This window comes from Lissotriton vulgaris, chromosome 2_1 (assembly GCF_964263255.1).
Source record: "Lissotriton vulgaris chromosome 2_1, aLisVul1.2, whole genome shotgun sequence".
In the NCBI taxonomy this organism is placed as follows: Eukaryota; Metazoa; Chordata; class Amphibia; order Caudata; family Salamandridae; genus Lissotriton; species Lissotriton vulgaris.
This window is the reverse complement of record NC_141687.1, coordinates 647,844,319-647,865,114: the sequence shown is the minus strand read 5'-3', so window position 1 is coordinate 647,865,114 and position 20,796 is coordinate 647,844,319. Positions and strand designations below refer to the sequence as shown.

At 44.1% G+C, this 20,796-nt stretch overlaps 1 protein-coding gene across 1 annotated transcript in view; it reads left to right on the top strand.

The window, feature by feature from the left end:
• VPS13C (vacuolar protein sorting 13 homolog C) overlaps nucleotides 1–20,796 on the top strand; it is a 2,437,235-nt gene that overhangs the window by 660,446 nt on the left and 1,755,993 nt on the right. The window contains exon 28 of the mRNA XM_086955811.1: nucleotides 6,921–7,074. Coding sequence (XP_086811937.1) covers nucleotides 6,921–7,074 — 154 coding nt within the window. The remainder of the gene's footprint in view (nucleotides 1–6,920; nucleotides 7,075–20,796) is intronic.

Below are 20,796 nucleotides of genomic sequence, written 5' to 3'. Positions count from 1 at the left end.
ACCCCAAACCTCATTTTAATACCATGATCTCCCAAACAACTCTTCTGAATTTTTCCCTCACCTATCCTTCCTTTGACTCATTCCAAAACTCATTTTGCTAGTATGATATCTTTAATCCATTTTTACAGATTCTTCCCTCCCCAGTCTCTCCTTATACTCATCCCAAACCTAATCTTAATACTAGGATTCCAAATAAACACTGTCTAGACTCTCTCCTCCCCATTATCCTATTCAATCCAACTAACAGAAGCACATGTCCACTGTTCAAATTAACTCAAATTTTCTCAATACTAACCAACCACTAATCCTTTTTGGGTTTTGGAGTTGCGTGCTACTCGCCGAAAATCGATTTGACGCCTCGTCAGGGGTTGTAAGCTCTATATGAATACAATTACAATACATATACACACACATATATAGATATATTTGGGAGGAGCAGGTCCTTGGGGGAACCTATGAGAAAACAATGGCTAGTAACATCAGAGCCTGGTATAGATTTATCGATGACCTTTTCATCATTTGGAGGGGGTCAGAGGAGGAGGCATCCATGTTCATATCGGATATTAACAAAAAACATTTGAACTTAAGGTTCACTGGTCAGATCAGTAGTAGAAAAGTTACCTTTTTGGATGTGGAGGTTAGCATTGCTAACGGAAGAATAGTTACGGATCTGCACCGCAAAGAAACAGCAGGTAACACGGGTTTGCACGCCACCAGCCATCACCCAGCCCACCTGATTCGGAGCATCCCTGTCTTGACAGGTTTTTTGGCTCTATTTCGGAGTGATGAAGACTTTAAGCTTGCTCACATCCATCATCTGTATTCTTACCTTGTGTTGGCCCTTTTAAGCCCTTTTTCCAGACCTAGAAGAGGATAGCTGCTTTATATGACGATAGATCCCTTATTCTTGACTCTAATCCATCTATTGCCTATTGGCTTTGACATAGTTATGTGTCCTTTTATTATCCTGCCTATAGTAGAGGGTGGATCCTGTGGTCCTGACCTGATATTACACATTGGTATGGTTTGTGTAGGTACTCTGACAGAGCTAAGGGTTATTTCATCCTTCTCAGTCCTACAAGGCCCAGAACTAGAGAGACTCCATTTTGCTTTCTATCCCTGCAGAGCTGAGATGCTTGCAGAGTAAAGGTAATGTTTATAGTTAAGCCTGTTGTCTGCTAGGGGAAAACCAGCCAGGACTGGTTCTTATCCGAGGAATGTGTTTGTCTCTTGGGTTCAGACGTAACATGCAGATGGTCACTGCGGTTGCGCAAGGGGCCCTGGAGCTGGCACAGGAATTCGGTGGGAGGCAGCCCTCTGTTGGAAATTTCCATGAGGGAAGAGCATTCTATAATAGTGAAGTGCAGAGGCGGAGTCAGTTAGTTGAGTTGGAGGAGCGGAGAGAGTTGAGTTGGAGTTGCAGAAAGAGCTTGAGCTGGAGAGAGTTCGAGCGAGAAGGAGTTGAGCTGGAGCTGCAGAGTCAGTTGAGTTGGAGGAGCGGAGAGAGTTGAGGTGGAGTTGCAGAAGGAGTGGAGAATCAGAAAGAGTTTATGTTGAATTGGAGCAGAGGAGAGGAGTGGAGTTGCAGGAGGAGAAGAGACAGAAGATGCTTGGAACAGAGAGAAGACAGACAAACAGTCAGTGAGCTGGAACTGAAGGAAGCAGTCAGAAGCAGTTACTTATCAGGAGGAGTTGTGAATAGCTGGAGTCTGAAGTATTGCCTTTTAGAAGAGACTGAAGTTATATCGTGGATTAATCTGTGGGAGCAGCTGGAGTGAATTGGACATTGGCATGGAGACAATCAGATAGAGTGAAGAAGCTAGTGGAGCGAACGATTATCAGAGCGGCAGAAACCATTAGACTGAAGTTGGAAGGTGGAGAGAGTTCGTGGGGGAGAGGAGTCCAGTGCAAAGTGATCAGCGCAGATGTGTGTCCAAGAGTGCAGGAGAGAATCTAAGACGAGCTAAGGCACAGACGAGAGAGGAGCCCAGATGACAGCTAGAGCAAGACTTCATACTCCCTAGGTGATATGGTTCCTTACTTTTCAAATATTAACCTTGTCCTTATACTTTGTCTAATCCCTTTTCTTTCAGCGGTGTGTTATAGTTCCTGTTAGTTACAGAGACCCCGCAGATAACATTGTCCCTGTTATATGTCTAATCCCTTTCCTTTTAGTGGTGTGTTACAGTTCCTGTTAGTTACAGAGACCCCGCAGATTTGTGTATGTGCATTCTATTGTTATTGTAATAAAGATACCCCAGTTCTTAGTGAACCAGTGTGCATGTGTTGTTCTTATGATAGAGAGCGTTTAAATAACTCTTGCATACAGTGTGTGTCTCTTGTTCTTAAAGCACAGGTAACTTTTCCTTCTAGTCAGGTGTTACAGCCAGAACAGATACTGCCCCTGATCCGGTAAGTAGCCACTGAATAATTAGGGAGAGAGAGGAGCCCTTGGGCTAGAGGAACATTAGTATACTGAGTGATTCGGCCATCCCATAATATTATTGTAGTAGCAAACCTTTAGTGAATAGTGAGAGAGACTTCCCAACATAGAGAGAGAGAGATAGAGCTGAAGGTATTCATAGGAAAGTGATCGTCGTTGTGTAGCGGTTTAGTGAGAGCACTGATTGTGGTCAGTGTGTATACCCGCAAGATTGTGGCTTGAGAGCGAGCACCGGGGGGATACGGTGTGTAATGAGATCGCCTCTAGGGAAAGTGGCGTTAGTGAGAGCACTGATTGTGGTCAGTGTGTAGGTCCGCCGGATTGTGGACCGGATAAAAAGAGAGCACTGGGGCTGCAGCTCAGTGTGTATGGCATGCCGGATTGCGTGTCGAGTGAGCACTGATGGTGATCAGTGTGTAATGGTAAATAATCAGAACTGCCCCAGGGTAGATTAGTCTGGACCCATGTGGTCGCGAGACTATGAGGTATGTGTGTGGTGTAGGGCATGGACGTCCTTAGTAATCGGTGAGTATTCCTAGTAATCCCTGTAGATTTAGTGGTGTTTCTAATGATATGAGCTTGTATATTGCGAGTTCCCCATCCTCAGGTAGGTACCCAGGTGCCTGGATAGATGGGTCCTGCGGAGGGAGGTGGTTACGTTTTGGCCAGGTTGGTGTTGCTCTGGTGAGCTGGTTCTATCTGGTCTGAGAATCTGGTCATAACAATCCCCTATGGGGAAATGCTAAGGATCAGGAGGATATGTAGTACAGGTGAAAATTGTGCCAGAGCCCAGAGTGCAAGCAGGGAAAGATTTGTTGAGAGAGGGTACTCTAGAGCGATGGTGGAGGGGGCCATGAGACGTGCCAACAAAGCCTCTGGGCATGATATGGGGACCGATGTTGAACCAACAGAGGCACGAGAAGACAGGGAGTCTGGTCAACCCAGGTTGATAACAGCTTTTAGCCGGCAGCACAAACAAATACACAACATAATTCGCAAGAACTGGCAGGTCATCAAGGGAGACCCGGTTACTGGGGGGATCTTAGCTGACATGCCAGCTATAACATATAGTCGGGCTAGATCCATGAGCGATATGTTGGTGAGCAGTAGTCCTGAAGTAGCTGATGACAACTGGCTTGGAAAGAGTAAGGGCTTCATCAAATGTGCTGTCATTAAGGCATGTAGGATAGGGAAGAGTCGTACTTCCTATACCACGCCTTTTAGCGATGAGGTGATGAACATCAAAAAGAAAATCACCTGCAAATCAGACTTTGTAGTCTACGTGTTGGAATGCGCTTGTGGACTGCGATACGTGGGCAGCACGAAACTGCAGGTCCACAAGCGTATTCTACAACATTTAAGGGCAATTAGCAACAGGGATGAGACTTACCCTGTTGCTAGACATGTGAATTCATGCCACGGGGGCGATGTAGGGTGTCTACAGTACTACGCTATAGACATAGAGAGGCCCGGCTGAGAATATTGGAGACTCGTTACATCTTAGAGCTCAATTCAAAAACCCCTAATGGTCTGAACCAAACCGAAGATCTACATACATGTCTGTATTAAGAATGTAAATGTGGGGTCTTTTAATCAGCAAAACACCAGTACTGTAAGGGAGCTTAAGTGGATTGTATATAGATGAAATAATGTCGAACATCAGATGGCTTTTTTTAACATAATTTTGATGGTGATGGGTATAGTGTTATTTGAACCACTAGGGAATAGTTTTTGTTCACTGAAACAAGAAATAGTTGAAGCTGTTTAGAGTGCATTAGCTTTCTCCCAGTGAACAGCATTGTGGACGCAGTGGTGACAGGAGTTGATATGCCCACTTGGGCTCAATTTTGAAAAATGGTCCTCAACTTGATTTCCTTGGAAATATACTCATGCTTTGTTTACATTTGCGTAATTTGCACAAAATTGAGCGAATTTGCACAGAATGAATGAATAGTGTATTTTTTAGTCATGATTTTAACATGCAATATACAGGGTCATTTTATTCTTTTAATTGATTTTATACTTGAATCAATTCAATTAATGTAAACACGCATGAGGGTGACATGAGGTTTAAGAGCCTACATTGTGGAAAACAGTAACAATTTATTTAAAATGTTGGATCTCTTACTTGCACATGGTGTATATTTATTTATATGGACCATGATTGATTAGTTGATGCACTGGAATTTTACATGTAATATGTCGTGCATTTGATCCTGGACCAGGCTGAAGTCTGTTTTTTATGTCCACAGGCTGAGGGGTCAGCTGATGACGCACTTGCACTTTAAATTGATTGGTGAAATGCCGGACCATGTCATGTGATCAAGGGGCTGAGGTCCCGAAACGCGTCATGGCGGCGTGTTTGTCTGCACGAGGATGAAATAAAATAATTTGGCAACTTTCCATCTGGGTCCGGTTTTCGTTTGTGTTCTGAAGCTGTATTTCGGGCATAACGGAGTTCGTCTCATATATATATATATATATATATATATATATATGTATATGTATATGTATATATATATATATATTCCATAAAAATCCAAGTTAGACGCGCACTCAGAGGTAAAGTGTACACAGTGACGCTTTATTTGCTGTTACGCGTTTCGGAAGCCAAAACTCCCTTGCTCACACAGCAAGCCATTAGCTTTCCACCAGTTACATACACACTGCGTGATAGCCATAGAAACAGGACTGTACACATTTCGTTTTGGCTGACATCTTAGAGTGTACTTGTTTTACAATGTTCTTGTACACACAATGTCTCTTTTTACACAACCACTTTTCCATAAAAGTGATTAAGTACATTTCATAATTAATTATTATATCACATTTCATTCGCCACAGTGGCTGATTGTGCAGTTACTGTTTCTAATCCCTCTTCTTTCGCCTAGTGGCTTAATAAGGGTTCAATGTCTCTGGTTAAAGCTTTATCTTTTTTTTTTTTTTGTTTGTTTTTTTTTGTTTGTTTTTTTTTGTTTTTAAAGATAAAGCTTTAACCAGAGACATTGAACCCTTATTAAGCCACTAGGCGAAAGAAGAGGGATTAGAAACAGTAACTGCACAATCAGCCACTGTGGCGAATGAAATGTGATATAATAATTAATTATGAAATGTACTTAATCACTTTTATGGAAAAGTGGTTGTGTAAAAAGAGACATTGTGTGTACAAGAACATTGTAAAACAAGTACACTCTAAGATGTCAGCCAAAACGAAATGTGTACAGTCCTGTTTCTATGGCTATCACGCAGTGTGTATGTAACTGGTGGAAAGCTAATGGCTTGCTGTGTGAGCAAGGGAGTTTTGGCTTCCGAAACGCGTAACAGCAAATAAAGCGTCACTGTGTACACTTTACCTCTGAGTGCGCGTCTAACTTGGATTTTTATGGAAAATAATTGACTGGCGGGGCTCTGCCAGCCGTGAACGCGCCACCGGACTGTGGGAGGTTCCGCCGTGAAAGAGCCGTGGAAAGTAAGCATATATATATATATATATATATATATATATATAAGCACAAAATTGTGGCTGAACCCTTGCCTCGATCTCGGCGGGCTCACGGCAGAGGTAGCCACCCCCTTCAAATCGACACGCTTCACCCGCGTCCTCTTACTCCCAGTTAGGAAAGAACGACACAGGAGCCGTGGCCTCAATTAGTGGTGCAGTTTAATGCTGATACACCGTCCGACGCGTTTCGGAGTAAGCCTACTCCTTCATCACGGGCAAACTTTGTGAATCACAGTTAGAATAATAAAGTAAAAAAACATGTCACGTGATAAACAACATAAACAAAATCCTTTGCATTTGTACAATTTTCAAATTGTGTTTGTACCATTATTTCAACTGACTGTACATTTCATTAAATAAACCTGGTTAATTCCCACAATTGTAAATCAGATGCACCATTCGTAAAAATTATACAAAGTAAATGCATGATTTCCACGTTTGGCCAAGGACTCACGTGCAGGTTAAATCACGGGTCTTAAACATGTAACGCTGATAAAGCAAGACAGTTACCAACCATCTGACACATATAAGTTCAGTGCAAATAATAATATAATACATATATATATATATATATATATATATATATATATATATATATATATATATATATATACATGTACAGAGTCAGTGTAATATGCAATGTATTACCACTGTTGAGTGTGGAAAAGGGTTGAGACTCAAGATGTGAAGAAGCCTCGATTGGATCATGATTTAAATTTTACCTTGCAGGCGAAGTGAACTTATTAATGTGTTTTTAGTAGACTTGCTCTAAATAACATGCCTTTGCGTCTTTCTACAGGTGACAGATGGATAGATAGATAAATGGAAAGATAGATAAATCGATAAGAGGTGAATAGATAGATATGGGTTTATTTCTAAAACCAATCTGCAAGATAGTGTCCTAGGATAATATGAGAACATTAGATTGATTCACGTCAACAGTGAGGTTAATCTAATTTTATTTTCTAATTGCAGGTTATTCTAGAATTGACCAAACAAAAGCAAGAGGAAGAAACAGTGCTTGTATTAAATGTTGCACAGTTAGGGACAGAAGCAAAAGTGAAGACCTATGATTTAACAGCTGTGTCTTACCTGAAGAAAGTAAGCCTGGATTATTACAACATTGAAGGTAAAAGTGAAAGAAAAATACATTAAATCGTGGATGATTTGAAAACATTGCATAATTTAAGCTGCTGTCCATTTTCAACTTTTGATTTCTAAACTTCAAACATAAGATTTCATTGGAATAATTATAACCACTTTCTGTTACATTTAGATTGGTGGGTGAGGATATTAATTCTAGAGGATGGGCCATGCTATATCTGTCTATGCGGACAAGATCCTTCTTTGTTTACACTGAGTTTCATCTCCCAGGTGCTTTGCATGCTCTACGGGTGTTTGGGGGGTACCTCTGGACTCCCTAATATTTACTCCAAATCATGCTGGTTTCCTTTGACACCTTATATACCCCAGAGGTTGCAGTATGGTTATTCAAATTGCCAGGCATGGACAGTGTTCAAATATCTGAGGGTTAGAGTCTTCCATGATTAAAAGTAATATTAATAGGTCACTGTCTAGCACAAGTGTCACTGTGGAGTTGTGGCAGGGGCTCCCATTATCAATTATGGGGCCAATAGCCATTATCAAGATGACTGTCTTTCCACGCTTCCTGTATCTGCTTGTGACCATTCTATTCCGATTGTTCACCAGTTTAGACTTGTATGGGTCTTTGAATGGGTATGTGAGGAGTGGGTGTGAGTGTGAGTGAGTGTGTGAGTGGGTTGGTGGATGATGTCATCAGTGATGTCATTTGAGATGTCATGAGTGATGTCACTGACCGTGTCATGAGTGATGTAATATGTGAGGTCATAGGCAGTGCATTGCGGGTCGTAAATTATAGTTAGCTCAGGTAACTAGAACTGCTGAATTTCTCTGGTTTCGTACAGGCGAAATATGAGCCTAACTCTAATGTCCCTGTAACCTTTGTTTTTTTTCAGTGATTTTGTATGCTTTTAATAAATAACACTTCCTAACTATAACGGTCTTGTAACCTTTGGCTTTTACAGTGAATTTCTAATTTTTTTTAATTCGATTTCCTAACTTTAACATCCCTCTAACCGTTTGTTTTTCCAGTAGATTTCTAAATTTGTTTAAATTCTATTTCAAAACTATAACATCCCTGTAACTTTGGGTTTTCCAGTGAATTTGTTAGGTTTTTAAAAATACTATTTCTAAACTATATGTCCCTGTAACGTTTAGTTTATTCCGTGATTTCTATAGTTTTGTAAAGGCTGTGGTACATTGTTCACAGGACCTGCTGAACATGCAGACTTGGCGACCAACTTCCTGCATTGTTCCAAGTTGTCAGTGTGTTTAAAAAAAAGAATGAATATGTAGTCTCAAAATGTGTCAAGAAGAAACGAGACTAATAATTTGTGGACTGTTATTATGATCAGATCATTTATTCTAAAATATGTCAGAGGTAGGCATACTCCTAAGTTTTTCTAATGCTTAATTAGTGTTACACAGAGCTAAATAATAATTCATTTTTTTTCTAAGATATTTTTGGGAACTGCTGTACCGCAAACCTAGATGGCACAAACTCTATAGTTCACGGTTTCCTTAAATTTCTACAATTATTTTATGTATATAGGAGTAAATTATAGCTAATTTAAGGTTAGGCTGGATATATTTGGAGGCTGGATATTGATCATGAATATTTATATTTGAAGAAAAACGTATTTTTACAGTTCACATGATTCTGAGGTTCCAGGCCTGCAGACTCGCTCGTTGTCAAAAAGAGAATCTGTCATGTGATTGGTTATTGGTGACCCCACCTTTTTATTAACTACAGCCACTCCCTAAATTAGTTATTTCTGCTGTAGCTCTTGTGGGAGAAGCATCTTTTTACCTAACTCCAGAAGATTTGTATTTTATAATGGTAGAAAGCACTGCTACAACACCATCTGCTGAACCAGTGTTCATTGAATATGAAGAGGTTGTTCAGTTACCTTCTTCTTGAAAAAAGAGTATTGCAGGTTTTTTTTCAATCCCCAGTGGGGAGAAGAAAGTTTGTGCCAGGTTTTTGAAGTGCAATATATGTGGGAAACAACTGCCTTGTGGAACAGCAAAGAAGTATAGTCAATGCACATCGAGTATGTGGAAGCATGGTTGGACCATCCATGAGCGTGCCTATCTCTGACTTCTGAGAGAAAAAGAATTGCAATCCTGGATGCTGGAGCTCTTCATGCCACTGTTACTGAAATTAGAATTTCACCCACCTGCACTGAATGAACTAGGTGGTATGGTGATCCACTGTGCCACCTGCCACAAGCTTGTGGCTGCAAAAGTGAAAGATGTTTGAGATTTTTTTTTGCAGGCGAAGAAGCTCCACTGTCAGTGTATCTTTGGACTTTATTTTTGAAGAAACTGTTCTGCAGCACTGTTGTGCTTTCAAAATGCAAAGTTCCTGCATTCACTTTTTTTTTACAAAATGTCACTTTAATTTTTTCAGCATAAAAAAACAACAAAATAAAAAACATTTACTGAAATATATCTATATATATATCTATATCTATATAGATAGATATTGATATAGATATATAGGTTCTTGTTAGACCCACCATTTATTTGAAACAAGAAGCTGTGTCTTACTCTTTATTAGTCTTGTGCATTTGTGTCTGAGTGTTTCTATTAGTAAGTGGATGAGTATGCCAGTGAGTGCATCATTGTCTGAATGGGTGTGTCAGTGTATGGATCAGTTACTGCTAGGGCCTATCAGGCTGTGTATAAGTGAGTGTGTGACTGTATTAGTGAATGGATTTTTGTTTCTATTGGTGTGTTAGCGTGTGTATGAGTGAGTCCCAGACTGTTGTAGTGTTTGTATGAGTGAGTGGGTGAATGTATTTGAGAGTGCATCAGTGTGTTTCAGTGAGTCTCATAGCATTGCAGTGTTTGTATAAGTGAGTGTGTAAATGTGGTATTGTGTACACCAGTGTGTGTACAACTGGGTCAGTGTTTGGGTGTGTTAGTGTATGCATCAGTATGTGCAAGGGTGTTTCAGTGAATGGATCATTATGTACATAGCTGTGCCAGTGTATGCATCAGTGTGTCAGTGTAGGTATCAGAATGTGCATCGGTGTATCAGTGTATGGATCAGTATGTGCATGGGTGTGTTAGTGTATGCATCAGTCTGTGCGTGGAAGTGTCAGTGTTTGCATCAGAATGTACATGGGTGTATCAGTGTCTGCACTGGTATGTCCCCTAGCTGTGTTATTGTCTGAATTACTGTATGCTTGGGTGTGTTAGTTTCTCCAGTATTGTATGTTTTGTAGATTCACATGCTTGAATCTTCCCAGTCGTCATGGTGGGAGTCCAGTGGTAACAGTGATAAAACAGTGTTAAAGCATTGGCATTAGACTGCATTGAAAAACACCAGTCGTCAGTAGCCAATTCACATTGATTTAATACACCCAAACCTCCGCTCCCTGAGTTCTGCTCTGTCAACATGTTTCAACTGTTCCCTTCTTGAACCTGCAGTTTTCAGTTCATCTCTTCACCTCATATCTTTATCTGGGGTACAGTTGGGAAGTGTGTTTGCCTGCCTTTTCTGCAGAACGTCTGAGTCAGGCCATGCAAGACTTGTGGAAAATCCAGACTTAACTCTGAGGATTCACACACAGATTGTCTGTATTGCCGTTATCCAGATCATAAGCCCATACAATGCAAGTAGTGTTGTACTTTTTCTGCAAAAACCCTAAAGGATCAAGAGGGTAGTCTGGCTGCAGAGAAAGAAGGCTGCCAAGTACTCATGCTTTAGATGTGAGGAGAGCCTCATGCCTTCACTAAAAAAAGGACAGAGGGAGAACCATCCTCTTCTCATAGAGACTCTAAACAATCTAGGGTTCAAGGCAGAGAACATTCTGAGGAAAAGAGCTCAAATAAGGAACTGCCTGGCCCTTCTGCCTCACATCAAAAAGCTGGTTTAGCTCCACCAACTGCACCTCGCACTCGCTTCAAGGAGTCCTCTTCCAGAAAACACCATCCATCGATGACCCCTTAGACGAAGCACTCACCGTCTACAGCCTGCATCTCTTCAGGATTAGGTGCACCATCGACAGTCTCGTTGGTGACTCCCACCATGTCGACGATCAAGACAACGACGGCAGCTGCATCGTCAAGGACAGAAGTGGTGATGTCAGCGTCAGCATAGAGATTACCTTCGCCAATGAAGATTTCTTTGTCAACCACATTGCTGTCAACAGCCGCACTCGCAGATGTTCCGTCGACTAGGATTCCTCTTCATGCCACATCATCAGCGTTTCCATCGACTATGACGTCGTTGAATCCAGCGATTCCGTCGACGGGGGAAAAAGATGTTCCACTTCCAAAAGCCATCCCATCTCTGCTTCAAGATTTCTTAAAAATCTCTCCATTGACTTCAACTTGCCTCCTAAATTTCCAGGAATCTGAGATAAAGGTCCATATGTCCCGGCATACAGCCTCTTGCAACTGAGAGTCAAATGCTAGGACTCAGAGGAAGATGAGGCACTGAACGATCTGTCAGCCTATGAGGAGGGTTCTTACTATCTGGTTCTCGTGGCTCAGTTGACTAATGCATCCACTGGAGGGGCCTGTGTTTGACATTATAGTCACAGGTTCTAACCCCAACAGGTCCACTCAGCCTTTCATCCATCTGAGGTCTAAAAAACGAGTAACATTGAGTTGGGTAATAAAAACATTGGTTATTCAGTTTCAAGATGCCTACGGGTGAATGTGCGCTTTACAATAAAATATGTTATGTTATGATAGTCCTTATTTAATGGAGGCATCCCTCTGCTCAGCAATTGGATATCTTCCAGGATCATTACCCTTAGGAGGATAAGGAGGATGAGCACCTCCACTCCCAGGGAGGGGCCTTCTCTCAATCTGCCAAATTCTTTAGTCACAGATTTGCGTTCGATGCTTAATGATTGTTAGAAAAGCTTCCCTGATGCCAACTATGCTTAGCAGCCTTCTCCTACACAGGAAATATCTATGGTCATTCCTGCACCACAAAGAGTGTCTTCCTTATCAAAGAATAAAAATATTCTGCCCCATTAACAGTCCCGGATAATGTACAGGACAGTGATTAACAACAATTAGAGGAAGAGGAGCTGCAATTAGAGCCTGATGCCCATGATGAATGGAATGATTGTCGCGCCTATGCCACCCTCTCCAACTCCACTAGTAGACTATTCTCCGCCTGTGGATATTGGTGGGTTTCATGACCTCCTGGCAAGAATACGGAGTGCTTCCTATACGATTTTAAGGCTGGAACACAATCCTATTGTGGATTCTTTTGGGCAAGAAGGCCGTAAATTATTGAAGACGCCAGCCTTCATTCCTGCCATTGTTCCATAGCTGGATAAAAAATACAAAGCAACTGTGAGTTCCCCAACGAGCTTCATTGGTCATCCTTGACCTGACTCTATCATTATGCAGGCCGCTTAGAGGAGATCTAAGAAACCTTCCTTGCCATGTACAGCCCTGCCGAACAAAGAGGGATGCTGGCTTGACAAACATTGGCAAGAGGTTCTCAGCGCTGGCGGCTACTTCCATCAGAGCCCCCAACTCCATGGCTACCCTGGGGAGATATGACCGGCAGATGTGGTCTAACATCTCAACTCTGCCTCCTTGTCCACAGGGAGATATTCCAACAAAGGCCTTTTAATCGGAAGGTGAGAAGGCCTTTTTCAAGATAATTTTTTTTTTATATTTCTTTTTATTAGAAAGAACAAGCAAGGCAGCAACAAATTACATGAAGTGCATAGACTGTGCAAAGGCGGTACATCATTATATCAACAATGAAATAATCAATACAGTGACGGGGGAGGAGTGGAGGGAGCATCAGAAACCTTAAAGCAATCAAGAAGGAATGCGTGGTCAGGGGGAAAGCGGGACATCAAGGGCAGGCGTTGTTGGTGGTACACATATGTCACCTCTATATTGGTTCCAAGGACCCCATATTTTGTGCCACTCCCGGGGACGACCCCGAACCAGGTATACAGTTTTTTCCCTAAACATGCACCAATACATGTTTTCCATCCACACCTCGAGGGTAGGGGGCCTCTGGGATCCCCATAATTGTGCGATATTTCGTTTGGCGATCATAGCCCCTAGGGTCACCCATTGAGTTCTATCAACGTTATGGTCAGTGGGGTCCCAGACATTTAGCAAGCAGTGCCTCGCTTCTGGCAAGAGAGCCACCCGTGACTTCCTGAATAACCTTGTGAACCCTCCTCCAATAAACAGCCACTTCCCTGCATTCCCAGATAATGTGGAGAAACGTACCCAGCTGCCCGGAACCCCGTTGGCAAAGACCCTCTTCAGAAAAGCCAATGCGAACCAGACGGAGACCCGTGACATATACTCTATGTATTATTTTGAGTTGAACTAATCTGAGCCGTGCCGGAATCGCGACCTGCTTGGGGAGGAGATCGCCGACTGCCAGTCCTCATCATCAAGCTTGAGGCATTCACGGGTCCACTGATCTCGCAATTGCAACAGTAGGTCTGCCCTGTGATTGATCAATTTTTTATACACCAGGGAGATGGTACTATTCGGTATATGACCATCCAACACTCGGTCCTCTAGTGGGGTAGATTCCGGTATCTCCTCCCCAACCGGGAAGACCGAAGTTAATGCATGACGAACCTGAACATAACGGAAATATTAAGACCCACCCAATTCAAACTCAACGTGCAGGGACGCAAACGACTTTACCTGTCGTTTGACCCAGAGGTCTCCCACCTTCTTAATGCTGATAAGATCCCACTTGTCGAACCCCTTGGTGTTCCACAATTTGCCGAACCTATCAGATCCGAAAAGCGGGGTAGCCGAGGTCAAGCGATCTTTCCAACCTAACGCACTAGTGGCATCCTGCCGGACCCGAACGGCTGCCCTCGTCGGACCCGACAAAGTCCTTACCACTGACGTAGAATATAGCGCCCTGTAATAGTTGCCCCCGGAAAGTAACCACCGATCCATGGCGAAACCAGGGTTTAACTCGGGCCATAGATACCATGGTTGATGGCCCCTAACTGCGATGCCCAATATTACCTTTTGATGTCGGGAAGAGCAATACCTCCGTCGTACCACGGAGTGTCAATTTGGCAATCGCGATACGGGGCCTGCCGTCCCACAGCAGTTCCCTCTGTAAACCCTCAACTATCCGAAAGTAACTAGCAGGAACTATGTCAAGTGTATTCTGAAGGGCATACAAAAAACGAGGAAGAGACATCATCTTAAAAAGGGCCGCTCGCCCAAGCAAGGAAAGTGGAAGCTTCCACCAGCTCCCAACATCTCGCTTCAACCGATTCAAGGGAGGGAGAAGGTTTTGCTCATATCGGACCCGAGGGTCCAACGAAACATAAATACCAAGATATTTAAACCCCTCCTGCGCTATCTGAATGGGACAGTTACGCGGCAAAACTGGAGTATCACCACAGAGGATGTAAAGATAGGATTTAGCCCAGTTGATAATCAGGCCCGAGTTTTTACCGAAGGAAGTAATGACGTCACACGAAACTATCAAAGACTTCCTAGGGGAAGTCAAATAAAGCAGGATGTCATCTGCATATAGGGAGATGCGACCTTCGTACTCCGGAGACCAGTAAATAGCCCTCATGGAGGGCTCCCGACGGATCCAGGCAGCGAGGGGCTCCAAGGCCAGAGCGAACAAAAGGGGGGAGAGTGGGCAACCCTGACGGGTACCCCGACCGAGACAAAACGGAGCCGAAACACGACCATTAACCACAATCTGTGCGAGTGGGTCCGCGTAAAGCAGCCAAACCCAACCAATAAAATCTGCTCCAAACCCGAATCTAGCCAGCACCGCCCACAAATATCCACAGTATCGAACGCCATAGTGGCGTCCAAAGATGCCAAAATGGCCGGCTCACGCAACGTCGCGGCCCTCGCGAGAACTTCATGCAGACGCCGAAGGTTCGAAGCTGTGTTTCTATGCGGGATAAAATCAGACTGATCCGGATGGATTAGAGCACTAATGATTTTGATCAGTCTATTAGCCAGTAGCTTGGCAAGAATTTTAGGCTCTGCATTTAACAGAGAGATCGGTCTGTATGAGGCACACCTATTCCTCGGTTTCCCTTCCTTGTGTATTACAACTATCGTCGCCAATCTTTGGTCGCGGGGGAGAAAACCACGGTCCCGGAACTCTAGGAACATGTCCCGTAAATATAGAGCAATCTTGTCAGGCCGGAGCTTGTACAATTCTATCGGCAGACCATTGGGACCCATTGCTTTACCGGAACGTAGGGAACGCACAGCTAACGCCACCTCATTGGCAGAAATTGTACCATCCAGAAGCTCCCTGTCTTCCACAGAGAGACACGGCAGGGCAATATCTCGTAATAATAAGCACGAGTCCTCCTCCGGCCTATCAGACACGGAAGAGTACACAGTATGAAAATGATCCGCAAAACACGCCACTATCTCTTGTGGGTCTGTCACAATAGCTCCACTCACTGTCTCAATCTCCGGTACCACCCGACTCGCTCTATCCTTTCTATCTAACCATGCTATCCACGTGCCTGCCTTGTCTCCAACATCATAAAGACGCCCCTGTTATTCACGACTAAGAGCTTTCGCAGTCTCCGTCACCAACATCTTATATTCCAGCTGCTTCAATTGCAGAACATGCAATCCCGAACGGGTCACCTCCCGCTCTAGCGCTAGTTCCAAGTCAGCAATATCAGTCTCTATCTTTACCACTTCTTCCTCTTTCTGCTTCTTGACTCCAGCAATCAATGATAGAGCTTGACCCCTAATAACAGCCTTAAACGCTTCCCATAAGAGACCGCGGAGGAAACTGAACCTTCATTCTCCCTAAAATAGTGATCCAAAGCCTTTACAAGTTCACTGCCGGTCTTGGGATTCCGAAGATACCAAGGGTTGATCGGGCTACCCGTCCCTAGGCACCGGATGTTAATTCCAACCGAAGCCACAGCGGGGAGTGATAGGAAATACCCCGGGCCATATGCCTGATCTCTTTAATACAAAACGCCTGTGCAGCCGGCACCAACACATAATCAATCGTAGGGAGGCTACCATGGGCGCCCGAGTGAAACGTATACTGCCGCTGATCAGAGTGAAGCAATCTCCAACAGTCCACCAGGCCCAGAGTGTCCCTGAAGTCAGGCAGCCATCCAAGCGCACCCCGTAGATCCCTAGGGGGGTGTCTATCGAGCAAACCGGAAACCACAGCATTGAAATCCCCACCAAGTATCAGAGACCACCCGAGGAGTTCCAGCAGAACCCGTCCCAAATCAGCAAAGGTATTGGATTGTAGGCCAGGAGGGACATACACAGAGACCAGGGAAAGCGTGCGGCCCTCCCACCGTCCCGAAATAGCAGCATAGCGTCCCCTATCATCAAGGACCGTGGAGTCTATTTCAAGTGGGAAAGCATTCTTATTAATAATTCCAACACCCCTAGATCCAGAGGAGAACCCGGCATGGGCAACTAGACGATACCCCTTCCTGTTCATGGCATGACATGTGTTCCCTACCAAGTGGGTCTCCTGCAATACAACCATATCAGGGGAGTGAAGTTTCAGGAGCTGCAGTACCACCCCACGCTTAATCTTATCCCCCAGCCCGTTCACATTCCAACTCATCAACCTCCACCCCCTACCCCCCATCACGAAAGAGAAAGAGGATACACCCCCAAGCAGAGTCCAGCACATCAATAAGAAAGTCCAGCAAAAGAGCGCCTTGCAAAAACAGTAACCAGAAAACAAACACACCCCCACTAAAAAAAACATTACAATACCCCCCACCCTGCACCCCTGCAGACGACTAAAGAGCCACCCCAATTCGCAGTGTGCCTGTCGCCCCCACATCTAAACTAAACTACGAGAAGTAACGCTGAGACCCACTGATATTCCCGCAACCCCCCATTCAAACCACAATCAGATACATATCATTAATTGGATCCATTACAGTAGCAATCCCACAAATGTCCCCAGGAACCTGACAAACGGCACTCATTCCTGCATCCCAAGTCCTCCCTCTGCTCCACCAGGCTGACTCTGGTTCCTGTCGGGCCGGCAGAGTGTCCAACCAGTCGGCTACCACCTTGGGCTTATCAAAGAAGTGAACCAGTTCGTTTTATTCGATCCTCAGCTTGGCCGGGAAAAGCATAGCATATTTGAGTCCCATATCTCGAAGTCTTCTTTTTACTCCCAGAAAACTGAGCCTCAGTTTCTAGACCACCTGCGTGAAGTCCGGGTAGAAGCTGATAGAAGAGTTCTCAAACTTCAAGGGTCCACCCGCCCTGGAAGCTTGTAGGATAGCATCTCTGTCCCGAAAATTGAAGATCCGTGCTATTATAGGCCTCGGCGGGGCTCCCACCTTCGGTCTGCCGCCCGGGATCCTATGAACTCGTTCCACAGCAAAAAACGTGCTCAGTCCCTTGGGGGCTAGATGTTTGAAAATAAGGTCCTCAACAAAAAGGTCAGCCGCTTGTTCCTCCGCCTGTTCCGGAACACCAATTATGCGGACATTGTTCCACCAAGCCCTCCCTTCAAATTCCTCTATACGACGGATAGCAGAGTCATTGGAGGATTTCAGGTTACTGACCTCTGTCTGCAGGTCGACGACATCAGCGGTTAAGCTCGACGTTTTTATGTCCAAAGATTTGACCTTTTAGTTGGTCTTTGTAAGGTCCGTACGGATCAAATTAATGTCTATCGCCACTGTATCCAACTTATGAGCAAGGGTCTCCATTTGCTTTCCCAGGGAAGACTTGATGCCATCAATGGCGGCCATCACATCCTGCAAAGTCGGTTCCGTCGCCGGAGTCGATGAAGCTCCCGCGTCCTCCAACGATTGGTTAGGTACACTGGGCGACCCCTTAACCTGAGCGTAGCGATCCATCACGTTGGTTTGGGTATAGCCACCCCGTCTGGTGGTTTCAACCTCTGTTTGTCCCCCTCCGACTTGTAGCCATTTCGTGATAATACCAAGTATTATCCAAATCAAGGGAAGTGGGGGGACACAAGCAGGCCAACCAAAAAATGGTAGACAGCACCCAGCTGTAAGTGAAGTCGACCAAGATGCTAGAGCAGCATGGAGTCGAGAAAGCGAATGTCCAAAATGGCCCTCAGGCGAAGGAACAAAAATAGACAAAAAGGCAGTCTATGGTGCAGTCCAAGGCCAAAACTCCGAATATTGTTCGGCACGCCCAAGCACGGCTCAGGATACAAGCTTACGAAGCGATTGAGGCGTCCTAAGGCCCGGGCTCCAATCTAGATGACAAAAACGAAAGTGGAACCAGACCGACCGCCTCAGGCCGTTGTTGTTCAACTGCGCCTTGGCACCGTACCAACTCCGGTCTCCGTGGTCCGATCGGGAAATACATTTCTGTTTTCGCTTCTCCTGTGGTTCATCCACACGAAGACGTCAACAGCGAACAGGATCAGTGACAGGATATATTCGGGAGGTTACGTGGGTCTCGGGAGCCCTGTGCTCACGCAACCATTTTGGTTGCGCGCAGAGCTCCTCCCCCCCCCCCCCCTTTTTCAAGATAATTGATATCTCAACATGCAGCAGCACATCAGCAAGGCAACCTTTTTCAAGATAATTGATAATCTCAACATGCAGCAGCACATCAGCAAGGCAACCAAAGGAGCGAACTTCCAAATCAATACCTTGAGGAAACTTAAAGCCTTCCTTCCAGCCAAAAACTTCCAAACTGCAGTACAATCTATAGTCATCCCGCACATAGAATACGGAAGCACCGCCCTCTGCGGGCTCCCACTAACAACAACGGCACCCCTTAGAGCGTCCCTTAACGCTGCAGCGAGACTCATCACTGGCTCAAAAAAACACTCGCATATTTCCCCTGACTTTAAATCCCTGAACTGGCTGCCTTTTGAAGCCAGAATACATCTGAAAATCGCCTGCATGACTCACAAGGCTGTACACCACAATTCGCCCAGCTACCTCACTCAAAAGCTGACAATCTCGGGTGGCTCTAGAACTACTAGAAGTACAAACAATCTTCTGCTGAAACCTCGAAGATTCAGAAAGGAAAAAACATATAAACGCTCCTTTTCGGGAATGGCGCCCAGGATCTGGAACTCACTCCCTCCTGAAACCAGGCTCATCTCCTCCAACAAACTGTTTAAGAAAGAAGTAAAAGCGATCCTCATGGCTAAATACACATGATATATTATCCTGTAGCTCTCATGAATCCGCTCCGTAATACCGGCCTGACCCCTTGGTCTACTAGTACTATTTGTATTATGACTTATTTGATTGTATATGTTCCCTCTTTGTACTACTTGTACCACTGGTATTATGACTTATTTGATTGTATATGTTCCCTCTTTGTATTTTGATGTACTACTGACGCACCTGTCTGACTTGCACACTGTACCTACACCACCTCAACCATCCCTACTTTTGTACTACTGATGCACCTGTGTGACTATACATCCTGCACACACCTACCTCAACTATGCACACCTTTATGTTATCTCCAAAAACACTTGAAGCACGCTTAAATAAGTATATGCTTACTTTTGTACTTTTATAGTATTGGCGCAACGGTTTGACTATATACCTTGTACTGACACTACCTCACCTATGATCTACCTCTGATTTTTCTTTGACCTACCTATGTAACTATGCACCTTGTACCTAACTACCTCAACTATTACATTCTATTACTTCATCTCCCCCTGTAAAGCGCTCTGATATCTGCAAAGATCTTGTTCGCGCTATATAAAACTTTCAAAATAAAATATAAAAATAAAAAAATAGCAATGGATGTTTCATCCACCAGATTCAGGCAGTATTGATTCAACAAGGTTGGCTTAAGGCAACAACATTCTGCCCAGAAGTCCACGCCAAAGTGCTAGATATGTAGTTTTACGGCAAATAACTTTTTGGAAAGAACATTGACAATACACTACAGTAAATAAAATCGGATACTGACACGGCTAAATCACTTGGCAGCTTACTACAGAGGAGATTTTCGTTACAGCAGAGGAAATATTTGTTCTTTTGGGGCAGAGGAAGAGGACAATATCTTTCTTGACCACAAATGCAGCAGCATTTTTAAGCCTATTACCAGCAGGGGTTTCCTTCGCAGTGTTTGACTTGGGTTACCGACCAACCTCAAGCCTGCTTATTCTAGAGCATCACGATGGGGACATCCAGCTTCATGAGGAAGGTTTCAGGATGCCAACAGGAGACAATAAGGAATCACAGGCCCCTGTCATCATAGTCCCACATCAATTTGGTCCCACTTTATCCAATTTCTTCAATCAAATCAAATCAAGCTCATATCTTCAGAGAAATGGGTGTTAGCCATATTATACATAGTCACACCCTGGAATTTGTTCAACAGCTTCCAAATTTCCTTCCCCAGAAGATATCACACAGTCATCTTCCAATTCTCAAAAAGTAATTTGATTACTCCTCTCCAAACAAGCAATCAAAGAGGTGCCACACAATCGGCACAATCTGGGTATCTACACCTATTTCTTTCAAATCAAGAAAAGGATGGAAAAGGGGAGGCAAACAATGGACCTCAGGTTACTGAACAAATTAAAAAAAAAATAAACCCTCAGGATGCTGTCTCTCCAGGAGATTCTGCTATTCATGGATACAGGAGATTGTATGTCCTCCCTCGATCTTCTGGAAACGTACTTTCACATCCCCATACATCCAAATCACCGAAGGTATCTCAGGTTTGAGGTAGCAGGGTTCCATTACCAATTCAAGATGCTTCCATTCAGACTGAAGTCAGCACCCAGGGTCTTCACTATGTGCAAGGCCGC